This window comes from Cottoperca gobio, chromosome 21 (genome assembly GCF_900634415.1).
Source record: "Cottoperca gobio chromosome 21, fCotGob3.1, whole genome shotgun sequence".
Lineage (NCBI taxonomy): Eukaryota > Metazoa > Chordata > Actinopteri > Perciformes > Bovichtidae > Cottoperca > Cottoperca gobio.
The window spans coordinates 14,776,612-14,792,556 of record NC_041375.1 but is presented as its reverse complement, the minus strand read 5'-3'; the positions used below and the strand labels follow the sequence as shown (position 1 = coordinate 14,792,556).

At 37.8% G+C, this 15,945-nt stretch overlaps 2 protein-coding genes across 2 annotated transcripts in view; both read right to left on the bottom strand.

Moving 5' to 3' along the window:
* igf2bp2a (insulin-like growth factor 2 mRNA binding protein 2a) overlaps window positions 1-7,304 on the bottom strand; it is a 47,764-nt gene extending 40,460 nt beyond the window's left edge. The window contains exons 1-2 of the mRNA XM_029458766.1: window positions 6,665-7,304; window positions 5,462-5,522 (exon numbers count right to left, since the gene is read on the bottom strand). Of these exons, the coding sequence (XP_029314626.1) occupies window positions 5,462-5,522; window positions 6,665-6,839 (236 nt within the window). The 5' untranslated portion in view covers window positions 6,840-7,304. The remainder of the gene's footprint in view (window positions 1-5,461; window positions 5,523-6,664) is intronic.
* A 3,452-nt stretch (window positions 7,305-10,756) lies between these two features.
* Window positions 10,757-15,284, bottom strand: tra2b (transformer 2 beta homolog). The gene is given in 6 exon segments (XM_029459886.1): window positions 10,757-11,231; window positions 11,368-11,467; window positions 12,392-12,507; window positions 13,033-13,083; window positions 13,085-13,164; window positions 15,123-15,284. Coding segments are annotated over 6 exon segments (495 nt in total). The 5' UTR covers window positions 15,186-15,284; the 3' UTR covers window positions 10,757-11,146.
* Between the last annotated feature and the right edge of the window lie 661 nt (window positions 15,285-15,945).

Here is a 15,945-nt window from a genome sequence, read left to right as displayed (position 1 = left end):
ACGAGGTCTGGCTGTGTGAGAATTGCCACCTGCTGTGTGCCTCAGCTGCCCATCCTTCCACAAAAACCACACCCTTGGGTGCCCACTGGGAGCCAATGCACACTAAGGGGTGAGAAACACTAAAGTTTACATCCGGCATGTAACTTTCATCTGGGATTTTACAGCTTTTCTGTTTCTCCAGAGTTGTACTCAAGCTGCGTGTGAACATATCTACATGTACATAAACCCCCCCCCCCCCACACACACACACACAAACACACACACTCCAAACACTTATATCCACATGCTGAACACACACACACAGAGTGAGCAACAGAGGGATATAGAAAAGTAAAGAGAGACAGAGCAGCTGTTACATCTTCAAATTACTTCCCCCCAAAATAACTTACAAACTGAGCTACCCATAATCATTATTTATTATTCATTAAATATTCACATGCAGCACATTTAAGATTCCAGCAATTCATTAAACCCTGCTAAGCGAAACAGCATCTCAAACTAATATCGGCCTATCATGTAAAGTATCGGGACGTTGGTCACACTTTCCTTTGCTACAAAGAGTTGTCTAATGCACGCCTGGGAGACAGGTACGTAAGAAGATGTCACTGTCAGCTCCGACATTAATTTTATTAGATTAATACAATGTTTCGGATGAATGAAACATATTTCTAATAAATTAAATGTCAGTGCTAATAGTAATATCTTCCTTTACAGGATAGGCCGACATTAGTTTGAGCAGATGTGGATCTTGAATGTGGTGCATGTGAATATGTAATGAATTATACATTATGACATTGAGTATTGCAGTTTGTAAACAAGCTTTTTTTTGGAGGGGGGGGAGTAATATGAAGATGTAATCGCTGCTCTGTCTCTCCTTCCTTTTTCTATATCCCTCTGTTGCTAACTGCGCAGCAATTAAAATGGTATTTTCTACAAACAGAAGTTGACTTTAACAATGAGGATGTATAATCAGTTACACATTATCTTGCAAACAAAATAAAAATGGCTTAAGTGGCTTCAAGGAGGCTTCATGCTTCTCATCTCTGATCCATGAGGGGTTTTTTCACTTCTAACACGGGCAGCCTCTCCATTACTCTCATCATTCGATACTAAGAAGTAGTCAGAGGAAATATGTCATGGACAGGCCACAAACAAACAAACAAGGCAGGAGAATGAGCAATTCTGCAGTAACATATTTACTCATGCAACAGGTTGGAGTGGAACGTGAATGGCAGCGTACGGAGAATTTAATCTCTACAGTTGCTGCTGTGATGCACATGCAAGAAAAGAAAAAGGAAAAGAAGGAGATTAAAACTCTCGGGAAGCTTAAACAGCGATCCTACCAGTCTGATAGACACACAATGATTTTACAATGCTCTCTCATCTTATCTCACCGCTCCCTTAAGCTGTACTGTGTACTCACTGTGCACTAGATCACTTTATCACTTAGGGAGGAAAATACACTACATGTACTCCACTTTCATAAAAAAAGATAATAACTGCTACACATTATAGTAGCGTTGGACTGAGGGCTGAAATGTAAACGCAGTAGCTTAAACACACTAAAAATAAAAAGACACTTCAGCCAATACCTGACAAGTAGATGTCATTATTTCTGGAAGTGCTAATGAAGAACTTTCTCATTTGGCATAATTTTTTCACACCTCATGAGCATTGTTTTACACCATGGGGGCTCAGTTAAAGATACATTGTGAAGTATTGTAATACATGAAGTCTTCTTCACTCTTAATGAGACGGAATAAGCGTAAGTTAAAGACACTGACTGGCTCTTTAAGGCAGAAAATAACTTTGTTCAGAGACACATCGGGCATTTGCTTCCCTCTCTGCACAAAACGGATCACTTTGAGCGATCCCTCCTCACAGACAGTTGAGGGGGGACATGAGGAGTCAGGAGGAGGGTGCAGCGGATGTGGCTTTAGAGGCGAGCAGTGCAGTGCCTCCTGCTATCACTCTGGACAAAACCGGAGTCTGAATTGGAGAGCTTCGCCTACACCCAGGATCAACTGGGGAGTATTAATGGATTCGGAGTGGATCAACTGATGGCTATCGTATTTCGCTGTTTTGACTCAGTGTGCACTGACAACTCAGCACACACATGTGCACCACTGTGGTGCAATGCAGATGTTTACACCCATGTCTTGGTTTGTATCCTTTTGAAAGAGAAAAAGGTATTGCCATCAACTTAGCTTTATCAAACAGCACAAACAGTTCCGCCTGTGCTTATTGTGATACAGCCTAATAGAGTATAACACAAGAGTTAGCACTCTGTTGCAAATGAAGTCAAGGTGTAGAGAGATAATTAGGTTTTGTTATTAACAGCTAAACATGTAAGTAAAGAAATGTGAATACTGTTCAGGTGAACATGAGTTTATCACACAACAACAAGGCTGTCTTCACTTGCTTAATATTCCTCACAGAGAGGGATCATGTGTAGTCGCTTTGTCCACACCTTCACCGCCATGCCTATTTGATAGGCAAACAACACTGCTTATTGTTTATGTGGGCCCAATATCAATTAACGTCAAGTCACACTTTGTTTCCTGGTTGTTTCAGAGACTCAGCCACATGCTTGCGTAACAAGGAAATTTAACAAGGGAGAGAAAAATATTGTTTTCTCATTCCTGGGATCAAAATAAGCCACCATTAAAAATAAATACAAAATGCAACATGCAAGAAAAATGTTTAGGTTCGAGCAAACAAACTTAATTATCTTAACAAACTAAGACTCATTCTTCCAATCAAATTCAGACAATATAATTTACAGGATCGTTAATCATCATTCTACATGGATCAACTTTTTTTTTTTTTTTTTTTGTTGTAGTGATTATTTCATCATTACATAATTTAAAAGTTACTTTTCAAAACCAACAATTACATAATAAGCTCAGAGGATTATAATTATTAAATGACATATATAAGAATTAGTTTTTAATCACATAGAACAATTGTTGATTAATTTTGAATATCAGTTGTATCAGCAGTGAAATACAGGATGAATTCATATTAAATAACCTACAATACAACACTAGTTAAATCAATCATTTATAATATAATAATAATAACACTGATCATTTCTAAAACTCTATTTAAAATATAAATATAAAATGCAACTAATGATTCTGTATTTTCTATGAAGAAAAGCTTCAAAAGCTTTTACAAATAAAATCAAAAAGATAGTTTACTTCTGCTAAAATTACTTATATTAAATATAATATATAAAGCTGACACTTTTAAACCAATTTTAAATATCAAAATATAAAATGTACGTAAGTGAAATAACATTTAATTAATAAACAAGACATCAAAACAGTTCATAACTTTATTTGTTCTAGGTTGATTCAAAGTGTAATTTAAAAAGGCCCAATCTTTTCAGAATAAACTCTCTAACAAACACAATGTTATTACAAAGATAGTATAATAAACAATGACAAGTGCTGGCCTTAAAATATAATTTAAAGGTCAATCTCACTATGCTTATTATTATCAGACTAAAGACATTACACTACAAAACACAACATAAATATATAAACAATTAGCAGCAGCTGAAACTACAAGTCTCACAAAACCAAGAAATAGCAGCAGGCCTGAAGATGAGCTCACACATTTAAATAGAAAAACATAAAGTGGCAATTGGTTAATTCCCCAGGCCCTGTCACTATAGTAACCATACATATATTAAAAATCAAATCCAAAACAACACCTATCATTATTATCTAAATACAGGGTTTAGAAAAAACATAGAGGAAATAGTTTGAGTATTCTAAACCTGAATTATAAATATAAAAGGTATTTCTTAATATGTCTGAGACAACTAGAATGGATTTAAAATTATCTATTAATACAAGTTGCATCAGACTATAAATAAATTGTCACTGCAGGACAATTATAAATCCATTTAAACGCTTCTGCAATAATAGACAAAATCTCTAAATAATGAAATTTGTACAGAGGTTTTAACATCAAATTAAATGATCACCGTGAAAAATCATTATCATAATATGGACATTTCACCCAGTTTCCACTGATTCAAAATGAACACCTGTACGTGCCATACGCTGCACTCATGTCGACCTCGCAGATATGGCGAAGATTTCGCTTTAAAGGCCTGTTCAGAACATGGGCACACATCCAGTATCTCCACACACTGCCTATTGGACACATGCAGGCACATGTATGGACATTTGCTCCATCTGATTCCGCCTATAGCCGTGCAGTGTGCTGGGCCATCATGGCAGCCATTATAAGGCTCTCCCAACATTGCCATGGCCTACGTGCACACTAACTGTGGGGAGTGGCGCAGGCTTTTACACCATGTTGCTCACAAAACGCCTTCAAAACGAGCCATAAAGCGAGAAAACAACGCAATAGCTCGAGCATATGCATTTTTAACGTACATATTTTTCTCGGTGTGGCACAGGAAACAAAGCGAGGGCTGCTATGCAGGAAAGTGTAGCCTGCACCGAAGGGGGAGGACTGTACTGAAAGCGCATAAAGTATGTGTCACGTGTTTCTCCACAAGGGGCTTGAATATTTACCTTTTTGTCACGCAATGTAGTCTTTCCCTAAAGCCAAAGGCATTGTTGTGAGAGAAAAAAAGGTGGAGCTATACATGTTGAGAGTGTGTAGGCTGCCACATCTGCCACAAACGAATGCGTTTAGTACGCATTACGCACAGGGAGGGGAAATATTTAATTATTATTCCCATGCAATTAAAAACTCGTGTATTTCTACACTGCGTGGGCAATCTGATACTTGAGCACAAAATATGACAGTGGTGTGGCGTTCAGGGTTAACCTATAGATTTGCTAAAAAACATTCGACTCGCGCTTTCCTCGCGCACACACACACACAAACTGTGTTTCTCACAGGCATACACACACATGCATATAGTAGGAGGAGAGACTCAGCTGATTGGTATGCAACTCATCGTGCATTGCAGTGTTACAGTCAATAATGAAACCTAACTTTATCGCTTACATACAGGGAAAACGGCCTTTTTGTATGTATGTGAAGCCTCACATATGAGAGTTTCATTACAGTTTAATATGAGATCCACTTAAGATGCAATTATTACATGTATGCAGTGTGTGTGTGTGTGTGTGTGTGTGTGTGTGTGTGTGTGTCCATGTTTTACAGTGGGATAGGCCTTGCTGCAGATCACGCGATATTGCAGCCACCGTGTGTTCTGCGGATGTTTTGACTAAACTGTTTATTTGTCGCTTTCTTTCTTTTGTTTAATCGCCATACAATTAAATGTCCTTTGCCAGGAACTTTAAAAAACACCAGCAAGCCAAGAGAATAGAGAAATATGATGCGTTCTATATTTCACAGCGGAAGCCTACAGGTCACACAGTCTGCCATGGGGCACAGTCAGTATAGGCGTACGACACAAATGTGTGGGTGAGTGTGTGTGGGAGTGTGTGTCAGATTGTAGGCCTACCTTAGTTTTTTTGGAACAGAGTAGTCTACCTCTATCACCTTTCCGTGTAATTCAACTTTACCTGTAGGGACGAAAATTGATAGTGTAACATTATCTGTGTGTCATGAAAGCAACAATGCAAGCTGGTAGGCCTACACAGCAACACTTTGAATCACTTCACCAAGTAGGTGCGTCCCCATTCAAACATCCAACCCCTAAAAAAGTACTGTACACGGGCGCGTTGTGCGCGCGGCGGATAAACTGGGTATGTTTGGAATAAAACAACTATACTGTGACATTTTCAGGGTCGCAATTGAGTGAAATCGGCGCCAAAATAAAGCATGATAAGCTTTAATAGTATGGGGGGAAATGGGCAGCCATGCTTTCTACTGCCACAAGCCTCACAATACAATGAGGGACATTTGTTCTGCTCCTGGTAAAGAATGCAACATCAAAGAAGAGATGGTAAAGGAGAATGACTTGTACTCTTTCTATTCTAGGTAGGTGTTTCTTCATTCTCCGTATTGACTCAGCCGGGGGGGAATTTGAGGCGCTCCTTGGTGAAGCTTGAACACGGGTTTTCGTTATTATGAGTGGCCTGGCGCAGCACGGAATTAGCGTCTCACCTCGTCCCCCCTCAGCTACCTGTTTATTAGCTCTTTCCTCCGGACCCCCATGACCCACCTCCAAGACACCTCGTAAAAACATACCCAGACATCAGAGGAACATGGATCTAACAAGTTTTCCGCGGTCGCTTTGCTCTGCTCTCTTCAATAAAATCAAGATAAAAAATAAGTGAAAAATAATTATGCCTACCCGAACCATCAGACCATCCCATACATTCCAACGAGTGATTGCAAACTAGCGCCGCACACTATCGGAATCTCCTAAATATAGGTTATTGTGCACGTTGATACTGTTACGACGGCTCGTGTTTTCTTTAGGCACTCGGGCACTAAAGCCCTGAGTGTGTCCTGTGATCGATAAATGATCCAATCTTTGATGGAGCGTGCATGGCTGAGCGTTCATCGAAACTCTGATGGCACACGGATGTGATCGCAAACACTTTCCCGAGCAACAACAAAAAAATAATAACACAAGCAATGATTCATATTTCAGATTTCGGACACCCTGAGCTATTATGTTTTTAACCTGATCTTGCAGTTTGACTCGTTGTGAATTTGTCCTGTCACCAGCAGCATCACTTATCAAATCCACACTTACCAGAAAGAGTATCTATAGCCTTTATGGCCGAGTTCTGGTCGGGGAAGTCCACAAAAGCATAGCCGGATTTTAGTAGGACCTGGTCGGCTACTGGCAGCTTTCTCTCCCCAAAGAGCTCCTTCAAGTCCTCGATAGTGACCGAAGGACTTAAATTCCCAACATATAGTTTGTTCATGATCAGAAAGGAAAAATCTCGAAGGGATATCAGATCTCAACAGTGAGAGTGGCGATATTTCAGAGAAGTAGAAAAATAAAATAGAAAATAAAATAGAAAATCTGATAGGATTAAAAAAAGAAACGCAGCAATTACCCCCCAGGAAATTACTAAACTATAGGCGACCCCCCAGCACCAACTCTGGCCCCGGTCTAACTCTTTTAACAGGGACTGGGGGAGAAAAAAAAAGTGCCGTTACGACGCTTCTCTGGAGCCAACAAGCACCGCCTCTAAATAAAATCTCCCTTAAAAATCACAAGAAAAAATGTTTGGAGGTGCATGTGCGATCACTCCTGGTTCTTCCAGCATACGAACTACATTGGGGTACGAAAGTGGCATGATGATCACTGGGTACATTCAGCAAAGGGATGGGCTTAAAGGAAGCAGAGGGGTTATTTCATCAAATCATAATAAGGGCCGTGCCATGGGTCCCTCCAGGCTGGGGGAGTGAAAAAAGGGCCACTGTGGAAAATCAAGTCGTTGTCACTGTACTTGTCGGCCCAAACGTTGTCACTGATCCCCAGTTTGCCTTTTTTTTTTTAATGAGAGACACATACATATGGATTTATTGAACTGTGGACGCAGGGTGTCTATACCTAGCTATGGATGCTTGTTTAAGATATTATTCTGTATTTTAAAAAAATATTAAAAACATCTGTGAAAATATTTATGATGTTGTAGGACTAAGTTACATTTATTAAACTGTAAAACTGTTTTAAAACGATACAGAAAGTGAAACCTTAAAACAGCCATTAGTTTTACATTGTGTCCTTGTGCAGAAATAATAGTGAAATAAACATTGTTGTTGTACATCCTTATCAGGGGCCACTGATTCAAAAAGGCCTCCGACATGCAGCTTTACACAATGTTATTAAAGGTGATGACACTTTCACTTTGTATGTCAACCTGTGGATAGTGCTAATGGATCCAATGCTAAGTGTAAAACTGAGGAAATATTTATTTGTAGACGCTGATAAGGAGATACGAGGGGATTCCTGGCCCTCAGTTTTATCTGTGCATGGTGCCGGCGCCCTCTATGCAGTGTCACTCAGCCAGTCTGAGCTCATATGGTATAGCATCTTTTTTTTTTTTTTTTGTGATGGAGGTGTGTGCATGTGGGTGTGTTTTGGAGGGGAAGCAAAGCTAAGAATGTAAGTTAGGTGGATTTCAAAACAAAAGCTGAAATGTAAGGGGAAGGGCTGTGGAGCTGCACAGCCATGGGCGACAGGCTGCAGTGCTCATGCATGGATGTTTACCTACACAAGCTACCAAGGGGAGGAGCCTTTGCCTACAGCACTTGAGTGTTTCTACATGTGACTGGCCTGTGCTTTGGAACATTACTGCCACCCTACTGTAGTGGAGAGAGTGCCAGCAGCAGGAGTGACCATTCCTCGCCTTGTTTACGTCAGTGTGTGAACAGAGGAATGTCCAAGCTGTAGCCTATTTACAAAACAGCTCTTTAGTTACTTTCCCTATGACATGCTATCACAAGTTGTGGCAGGCCTCTCTGCTGGCAGCGGAGACTCATCCAGAGTTCAAATAAATGACCCATTTGTTTAATTTACTGTGCTAAATTATTAATGTATTTTTTTTTTTAACTCTTGACATTGAATGTAATGATTTATAAATTAAACAATATCCAATTATGGCATTTAACTTGAATCTATTTTCCTTTGCATAACAATTCTGAATAGCAGTTGCATTTTAAATAGATAAACACAAAGCAAAAGGACCACACAGCAACCTTTCTCGTTAACATGTTATGCCCAATTAAGTCAGTATGCTAACAAATCATGAGGGAACACAGAGCAACCGGCTGACCAAAACAAACAACACACACACACACATGTAGACTTGTGGTAGAAGCAGGAAAGAAAAAGGCTGATGCTGTTTCCAAGGTGTGGTCAGCTGTGGTGTCTTTTCACTTTCCTCTCTATCTTTCCTCTGCATCACATTTCCAGTGTTAATTGAACAACCTTTTACTTTCTTAACTCCGGCCCTAATCAGTCAATGCACATTTCAAAATAGGAAATAAATAAAACAGTAGAAACACAACATTCATAATAACTGTTTAAAAAAAAAGCATTCAAGCAACAACATAAAAACAAACTAGAATTGAAATTGAATTTACATCCTCTGTCCCTGTTGTGCGGTTATATACCCTGTGGGATAAAACATGGTACAATAACAGTTTACACATTCACATCAATATCTAAACCGTCTCGAAGGACCATTCTTCTGGTGTGTTGTGCAATTAGTAAGTAGCTATTTACTCTTGTATTGCACACACCAGTACAGTGTTGAGGAACTGGCAGTTTAATTATTTATTTTCTTGCCTGTGTATTAGGAGGAACTTTAAATGCACAACATTTGCTAACATTTATAAAATACAATCGAAAGAGAATAGATGAGACAATGTGCATTGAACTGTATCTACTATGGAATACCTCGGAAATGAGTTTTAGCACTAACTCGCAGTAAATGCATTTTTTAAATGTTTTCTGGTTTGATATCTGAAATAAAGTCTGTAGTTACACAATCTTATGAGGTTTTAAATGTTTTGTTCTTCGTCATAAAATATGTCAGTAAATAACCTACTAGTGAATTTTCAAGCTTTTACGTGTCTTAAAAAATGTGGTTACTAACAAGTTTGCTGAATGAGACTAAACGAACACTACACTGCCTTTAGCTAAGTGGCCGTGACGTCAAGTCATGCGACCGTGGTGTATACGTTTATTTGTAGTCTAACGTTAGCTTTCGCAATTGCATTTACACTTGTACACTACTCAAAGTGATGTTCCTTTGTGATAACATGTAAGTATCGTACCGTTTTTATTGCCAGTTTGTTTTCTGCAATACTCCAAAATCTGAAGAAAAATCTGATTGGCTTTTTGTCAAGGGAACCAACGCGATGCTGCACTATATACTTTGTAATTGCTAATACTATCATAATTTTAGGTTACTTACTAAAATTACGAATAATCGTGAGCTGCAAAAATGTTATCCATTCATAAAGGGGATGAATATCAGAATTTATTATTATTTGTTATTATAAACTAAAACTAAAATGTTCTGCATGGGTCGATCCTAAACAATGTTTTTTATACAGACCCTTTTAAATACATCTACCGACTCCAATAAAGTGAGGCTCAAACAAGTTTGGACTCCTCTGTGACCAGTAGGGGTATATGTTGGACTTCATCACCACATGTTGAGTAGTAGTTTAAAGACTGTACTTGACGAAATTAGCTTAACTTGTTTAGCTGCATTTACTTGTGGATTAGTCGTCCTCTTAAATTTGTTTAATGAGGAATATTAGTCTGATAAATGACACTGAATTGCAATTTAGTTTCACATCATTATTACATAAATTACTCAAAGTGCTGGAAATGCAGGCTAAGGCAATATGTAGCCATCTTAATATTTTCCCCAGGGGTTATTAGATAAGGTGGAACTTCACTAATGCATTTAGCCATATCCATTCAATAACGTGATTATATTAGTTTGATAAATCAATATAGAAATGGGCTGTTTCTGTGTAATTTCATAAGTATGAAGAGAAAGAGCTTAACAAGTAGCTTGGCTGTATTTTGACAGTTTTTATAGTTTCAAAAAGAGGCAAGCGTTTTAGACTTTAGTGAGCTCATGCCATCATCATTCATTTGTTGATACGACAGTTAAATGGTGGCTCTCCAGAAAAACTGCAGAAGACACTTCAGTTTTTATTGTTTAAGTTGAGAGAACAACAATTTGGTAAAAATCAGAACATCGCAATGTGATATGACGAAGGCTTTAATACTTCCTTGACTGTATTATAACAACCTTTCAGCAGCAAATGCCTAAAGTAAATGTAGAAGTGCTGTAAGAAAGGACACGAGTCAAAGTGAAAAAAAAGCATCTTCCTTTTAATCTGTTCAAAGATGAACATTCACTCGATTCGTATACAAAAAATACATTAGTAAAAACATTAATATATTTTTTACGGCAGACGTTGCCAATACATTTAAAAATAAAAATTGAATCACGTCAAAAGACGCTGCTTTAAAACTGATTCCAGTATACATTTAATAGTCGTGTACGTTTGAAACAGAAGTGTAATGATCACCTTAAGAAGAAGATCTATTCTGAAATCAATCATTCCACTCAGAAACATTTCCTGTCGGTGCGTGGGGGGTGACGGGGATTGACAGCAACGTTTAGTAGCAACAAAACAGTCATTAGACAGAATGCGACCTGTTGAATGCCTCAAGAAAAGAGCGGATCATTTATCAAAAAGACTCACAGGGAGAATAAGAGTGCGATCGGGACAGAGACCGGTAAGCCCCTCTGTGGTAAGGGGACGGAGATCGCCTTCTGAAACAAGACAAAATTAATACATTTCCATTTTTGTCAACTACAGAAGGTATTAAAAAATATTAAAATACCACAAATTGAGAATACATTTTTTGCATTGATAATCTGACTACTGTTTGAAGATCGAGATCGTAACCTGTATGACCTGTAGTGGTCCCTGTCGTCATAGCGATCATAGCCACCTCTGTCGTATCCACGGTCGTATCCACGGTCTCGTGAATTGCGGCGAGGACCACCTCCACACAAGAAAGTACACAAATTAGATTTTGTTTGCTACTTAACAATTAGATTTACAGGTTTTACAATCACATTTCATTTTAAAAAGACAGGTGTCCATTATATTCAGGTTATTCTAAATGTTATAGCAACGAGGCTTCACTTAGAAATGTGTCTTTCCAGTTTGCGGTTAATGCTGCTGGTGCTATTAATATTCTAAATAAGCAGAACTATACAGCCCTGTATGCAGCTTTAGCAAGCACGAGAAAGTCTTCTCAATTTACTTCTCGACAGGTTAAAAAAAAGTACAATTAATAATTATTTTAAAAAGTAATGATTGGATTTTCCTATTTTTATGAAAACAAAACTTTCCCTTGCTGAGTTCATACGGTTACAATGCTTTTAACAGGAAGCAACAAACTAACAACACACCTGGATGTTGCAAGGGCTCATGTTTTATGACATGCACAGTTGTGGAGGAAGTGATTACTAATTTATACACTTCTATAAATTACGCAACTACAATTATTTTCCAGCTAAATGCATCATCTTAATTAAAGTGAATTGAAGCAACCAGAGCTGAATTGATTCACTACTAATGGACGTAGCCCAAAAGTATCCAACTTCCCAATATTTTGCTTCTTGTCACTTGTGATAATAATGCTGCTGACCAGCACCGTTGTGTGGCACTCAACTGCAGTGAGCCTTTCCCCAGGACAAACTGCATGTTCTCAGTAGATTGAATAACGTTGTCAAACTTAGGGTCCAAATAGATGACAGTAATAATATGGGAAAAATCATTTCTAACAGATATTCCAGAAAGGCCCTCTATTTGGAAGACAACCACTCAGAATATTTGCTTAAGTAATTATAAGCATTCATTTTTTATCTTTGATAGATTAGGACTAAATCGCATAAATCAACAGAAACACTCTGTGACTTACTATGTGGGCCGGCCCATGTAGATTCCAGGGGTTGGGGTGTGAGGTCTTTTTGAGATGAAGAAGTCCACCCTGATCCTACGACCATCCAGCTCCATGCCATTGGCTCGTTCCTTTGCCTGACAGTGAACAAACATACAATTACCTCTGTAGACCCAGACAATACTGCAGGATCAAGTTTACAGTGGCCTTTTCCAACTCATGTTCTTAAACCTCTTTAGTGTCAACAGTGTTCTCGAAGTAGAAGAAAGCAAAGCCCCTAGAGCGCCTCGACTGCTGGTCATACACAATAGATACATATTTAGAGAAGACTTCCCTCAGGCCAAACACTCCCACGCAACCGCTTGGGTCTGGATTAGCCTGCAGTTTTAAAGATATTCTGAAGACTCCTTCATACTCAAAACAAAAAGTGTTTTTGTTTTCAATTGAATTGCTTTATTATTAAATATTGAATTAGTATATTAGTGTAGGATATAATATACATATATTTAGACATAATGCAGGAAGAACACAAGCAAATCTGATGGACTTTTAAAATATGGCAGCCCGAGATGACTTCAAAAGACAAACACACATCTACAAATCCATAACGGTCAACTGGCAAGGGTGGAGTTGTGTAAAAAAATTAAATAAAAGTTACTCACCCAGATTTCGACCTGGAACGAGACCGAGATTTAGAGCGGGAGACATCTTTGGGCAGGCGTCCGAGCTGGGGAACGACTTGCTGACTTCCTAGAGCCCCCAGGACTCACACTACGTGATGCAGAGCGAGAATCCTGAACGGACCACACATACACACCTCTTATCAGCACCAATGAGAGGACAAACTGAGAAGTTTGTCTCAATAATTATATATATATTATCCTATGAAAAGAACATCATTTATGATGTTAAAGCTATGTGTGTAGCCACGGACAATATGACATCAATAGGATGTGATAAGATAGGATAGGCTAAGTGATTAATCATTATAATTAAATTGTCAACATGATGGAAAAACAGAAATGTTTCAGTCGTGTAAAAATTGTAATTTTAAGTGTTGTATTCAAAAACAAGAACATGCACACATTTGACAAACAGACCAGAAAATGACTTAGCGCTGTGGCATTATGCAGATTACTTCCTTAACTTCATTTCTGTAACTTCAGATTCTTCTTCTTTCTTCAATGATTTACTTCTTCATACTTTCCCATCTCTCACACATGTGTAGCATGCATTAAACAATTCAGCTTCACACATCTGAGCTTCATATTATTGATTATAAAGTGGACTTCTTCCGCATTTTCTTCATCCAATCTTAACCTTTATGAAAAAGAAAAGGATGAAGAATATATGACTACAATTAAAACTGCACCCTCATTCAACTTTTAATGTGCTATTATAATTTCATGACATGCTTAGGAATGTTTAAGACCTATATATATAATACTGTCCTATACATGTACACATTCAAAAGATGATACACAATAATATGTCTATGATTACTTCTGTTTTTAACCTTTCAATTTATCATTGTGTTCTAACGTAAATGGAATCTGTTCAATTAATCTGTGTCAAGTGGCCTCTAAAACATCAAAGTGTAAATCAAACTATTGAATGTGAATAATACCTAATACATAAACCCCACCATCACTGTGCCTTCATTTAAAAACAAGAAATAAATCATGTCTTAGGTAAACCAAACGACCTCAAGATGCTTCTGACATTCATTTGTATTGACATCACCAGCAGTAATAAGACGTACATGAACTTTTGGGAGCCAATCTTCAGCACATAAACTGCAGATATACCAAGAGTAAAGACACATTCTCTTGAAGGATAAACTGCTTAAACATAGTGACACACACTCAAACATATACACTCATCGTGGCCTTCTAATAACCATTTACTTAAACTTAAGGGGGAAAGAAATCAGGGTAGTAAAACAATAAACATGCAACTGCAAAGGGAAACACAAGGGCTGAATGTGTTAATGCAAATGAATGAGAAGACATCTTGAGGCGGTTCTTGTTCGTTTTAAATGGTTACACTGTTTATTAACACTAATATGTCGCATGATTGACACAAATTGCCTCGCCCAAAAGGAGTGAAAACATGACAGTTTCAATATCAAATGAATGTAAATTCACATCACTCAATCAATATCTTATATTCGGGCTCCAAATGCATCTTACGACCAGTAATCTAACAATAACTAAATTGCAATTTGATTAACTAATTTATTGTGACAGATTAACATAATATAACAATTAAACAATAGTCCTTACAATGTGCACACAGGCCGCCTGTTAAATTAATGTTAATTGCCGCTAAAGGTTTTAGCAAGTCTGCGTTTATGACGCAATTAGCCAACGTAACGTTAGCTAAATGTTTCTAAATAATTAATGTTTAACGATAACCTTCAAACCTTCATTTCAATTGTCTGCATGTTTGGGTTTAACTCATTTGTTTGGCTACAGTTAGCATTGCTTGGCTAACGAATATTAGCAAACTATTAGTTAATGTTAAATGACCAGTGGCTCATGTTAGTCATGTACTATCAGCAACTCTGAATTAAAATGGACATGTCCATGTTTTATAAAGTAAGTGATAATCCAGTGATGAATTCTGACTGAAGAATTGAGCTAGCTAGCTAGCTAACGTTAGCAAACACAATGTGAACGTTACCATTTCAGTTGCACACATTTATACGTTAACGTTAGCTCCATTCAAACGTTTCAAAGTTCATACGTACCCGCTCACCGTAACCTTTGCCATTGTCGCTCATATTAAAAGCCACTGAATGACAGATGTGCATGCATAGGTCAGCTAGCTACAGTAAGTGTGTGTGTGTAAACAGTGCTGCAGCAGGAGCGACTTAACATGAGCGAAAAACCCACGCTCCCTGTGCAGCATGAGGCCATGCGGTGGGCACAGGACCATGAACATAAGCAACTAGTTGTTGTGGTTTCCTTAAATAATTGACCGTTTTTAAGAGTTAGGTCCATAAATCCAATCTAACTCTGTATATCCTAAGAACATAATAAACTACAGTGCATAGCAATGTCATGAGATTGCGATGTAGGCCTACTGGAAATTGATCAAATTCACTAAATAATTTACCTTGAGGGATTTACAATCAACACTAAGTGCATAATATTAAACAAGTTAACAGTTAAGTTCAGTAGGAGATATACTGGTTTATTCATCCATATGAAAACAAATCATTGATAAGTGTTCTTTTTTTAATACACTTAATAACCTAACTGCATTTTTGTTTTTGTGTGCATGAAAAAACAATTTTGTCTTGGAGTGTAAGGACATCAATGCATTTAGCCAGTGTTCTATTTAAGGGCTTTTAAAAGAAGACTTCTAAGTAATTATCATAATAATAACAACTTAGTATGTCTTAAAATATGCATGTCTTCCACCAAGACTGTATAAGCTATCCATCAATCAGTGTTTTGAAATGTTATGCTTTCACATGGAAGCCAAAAAGACCATGTTTTGGAAGATAAAGATTTCCAGGAACGTCGGCCATTGTGCTAATTGTGTGTTTTCTGCTATCTATTATGTAC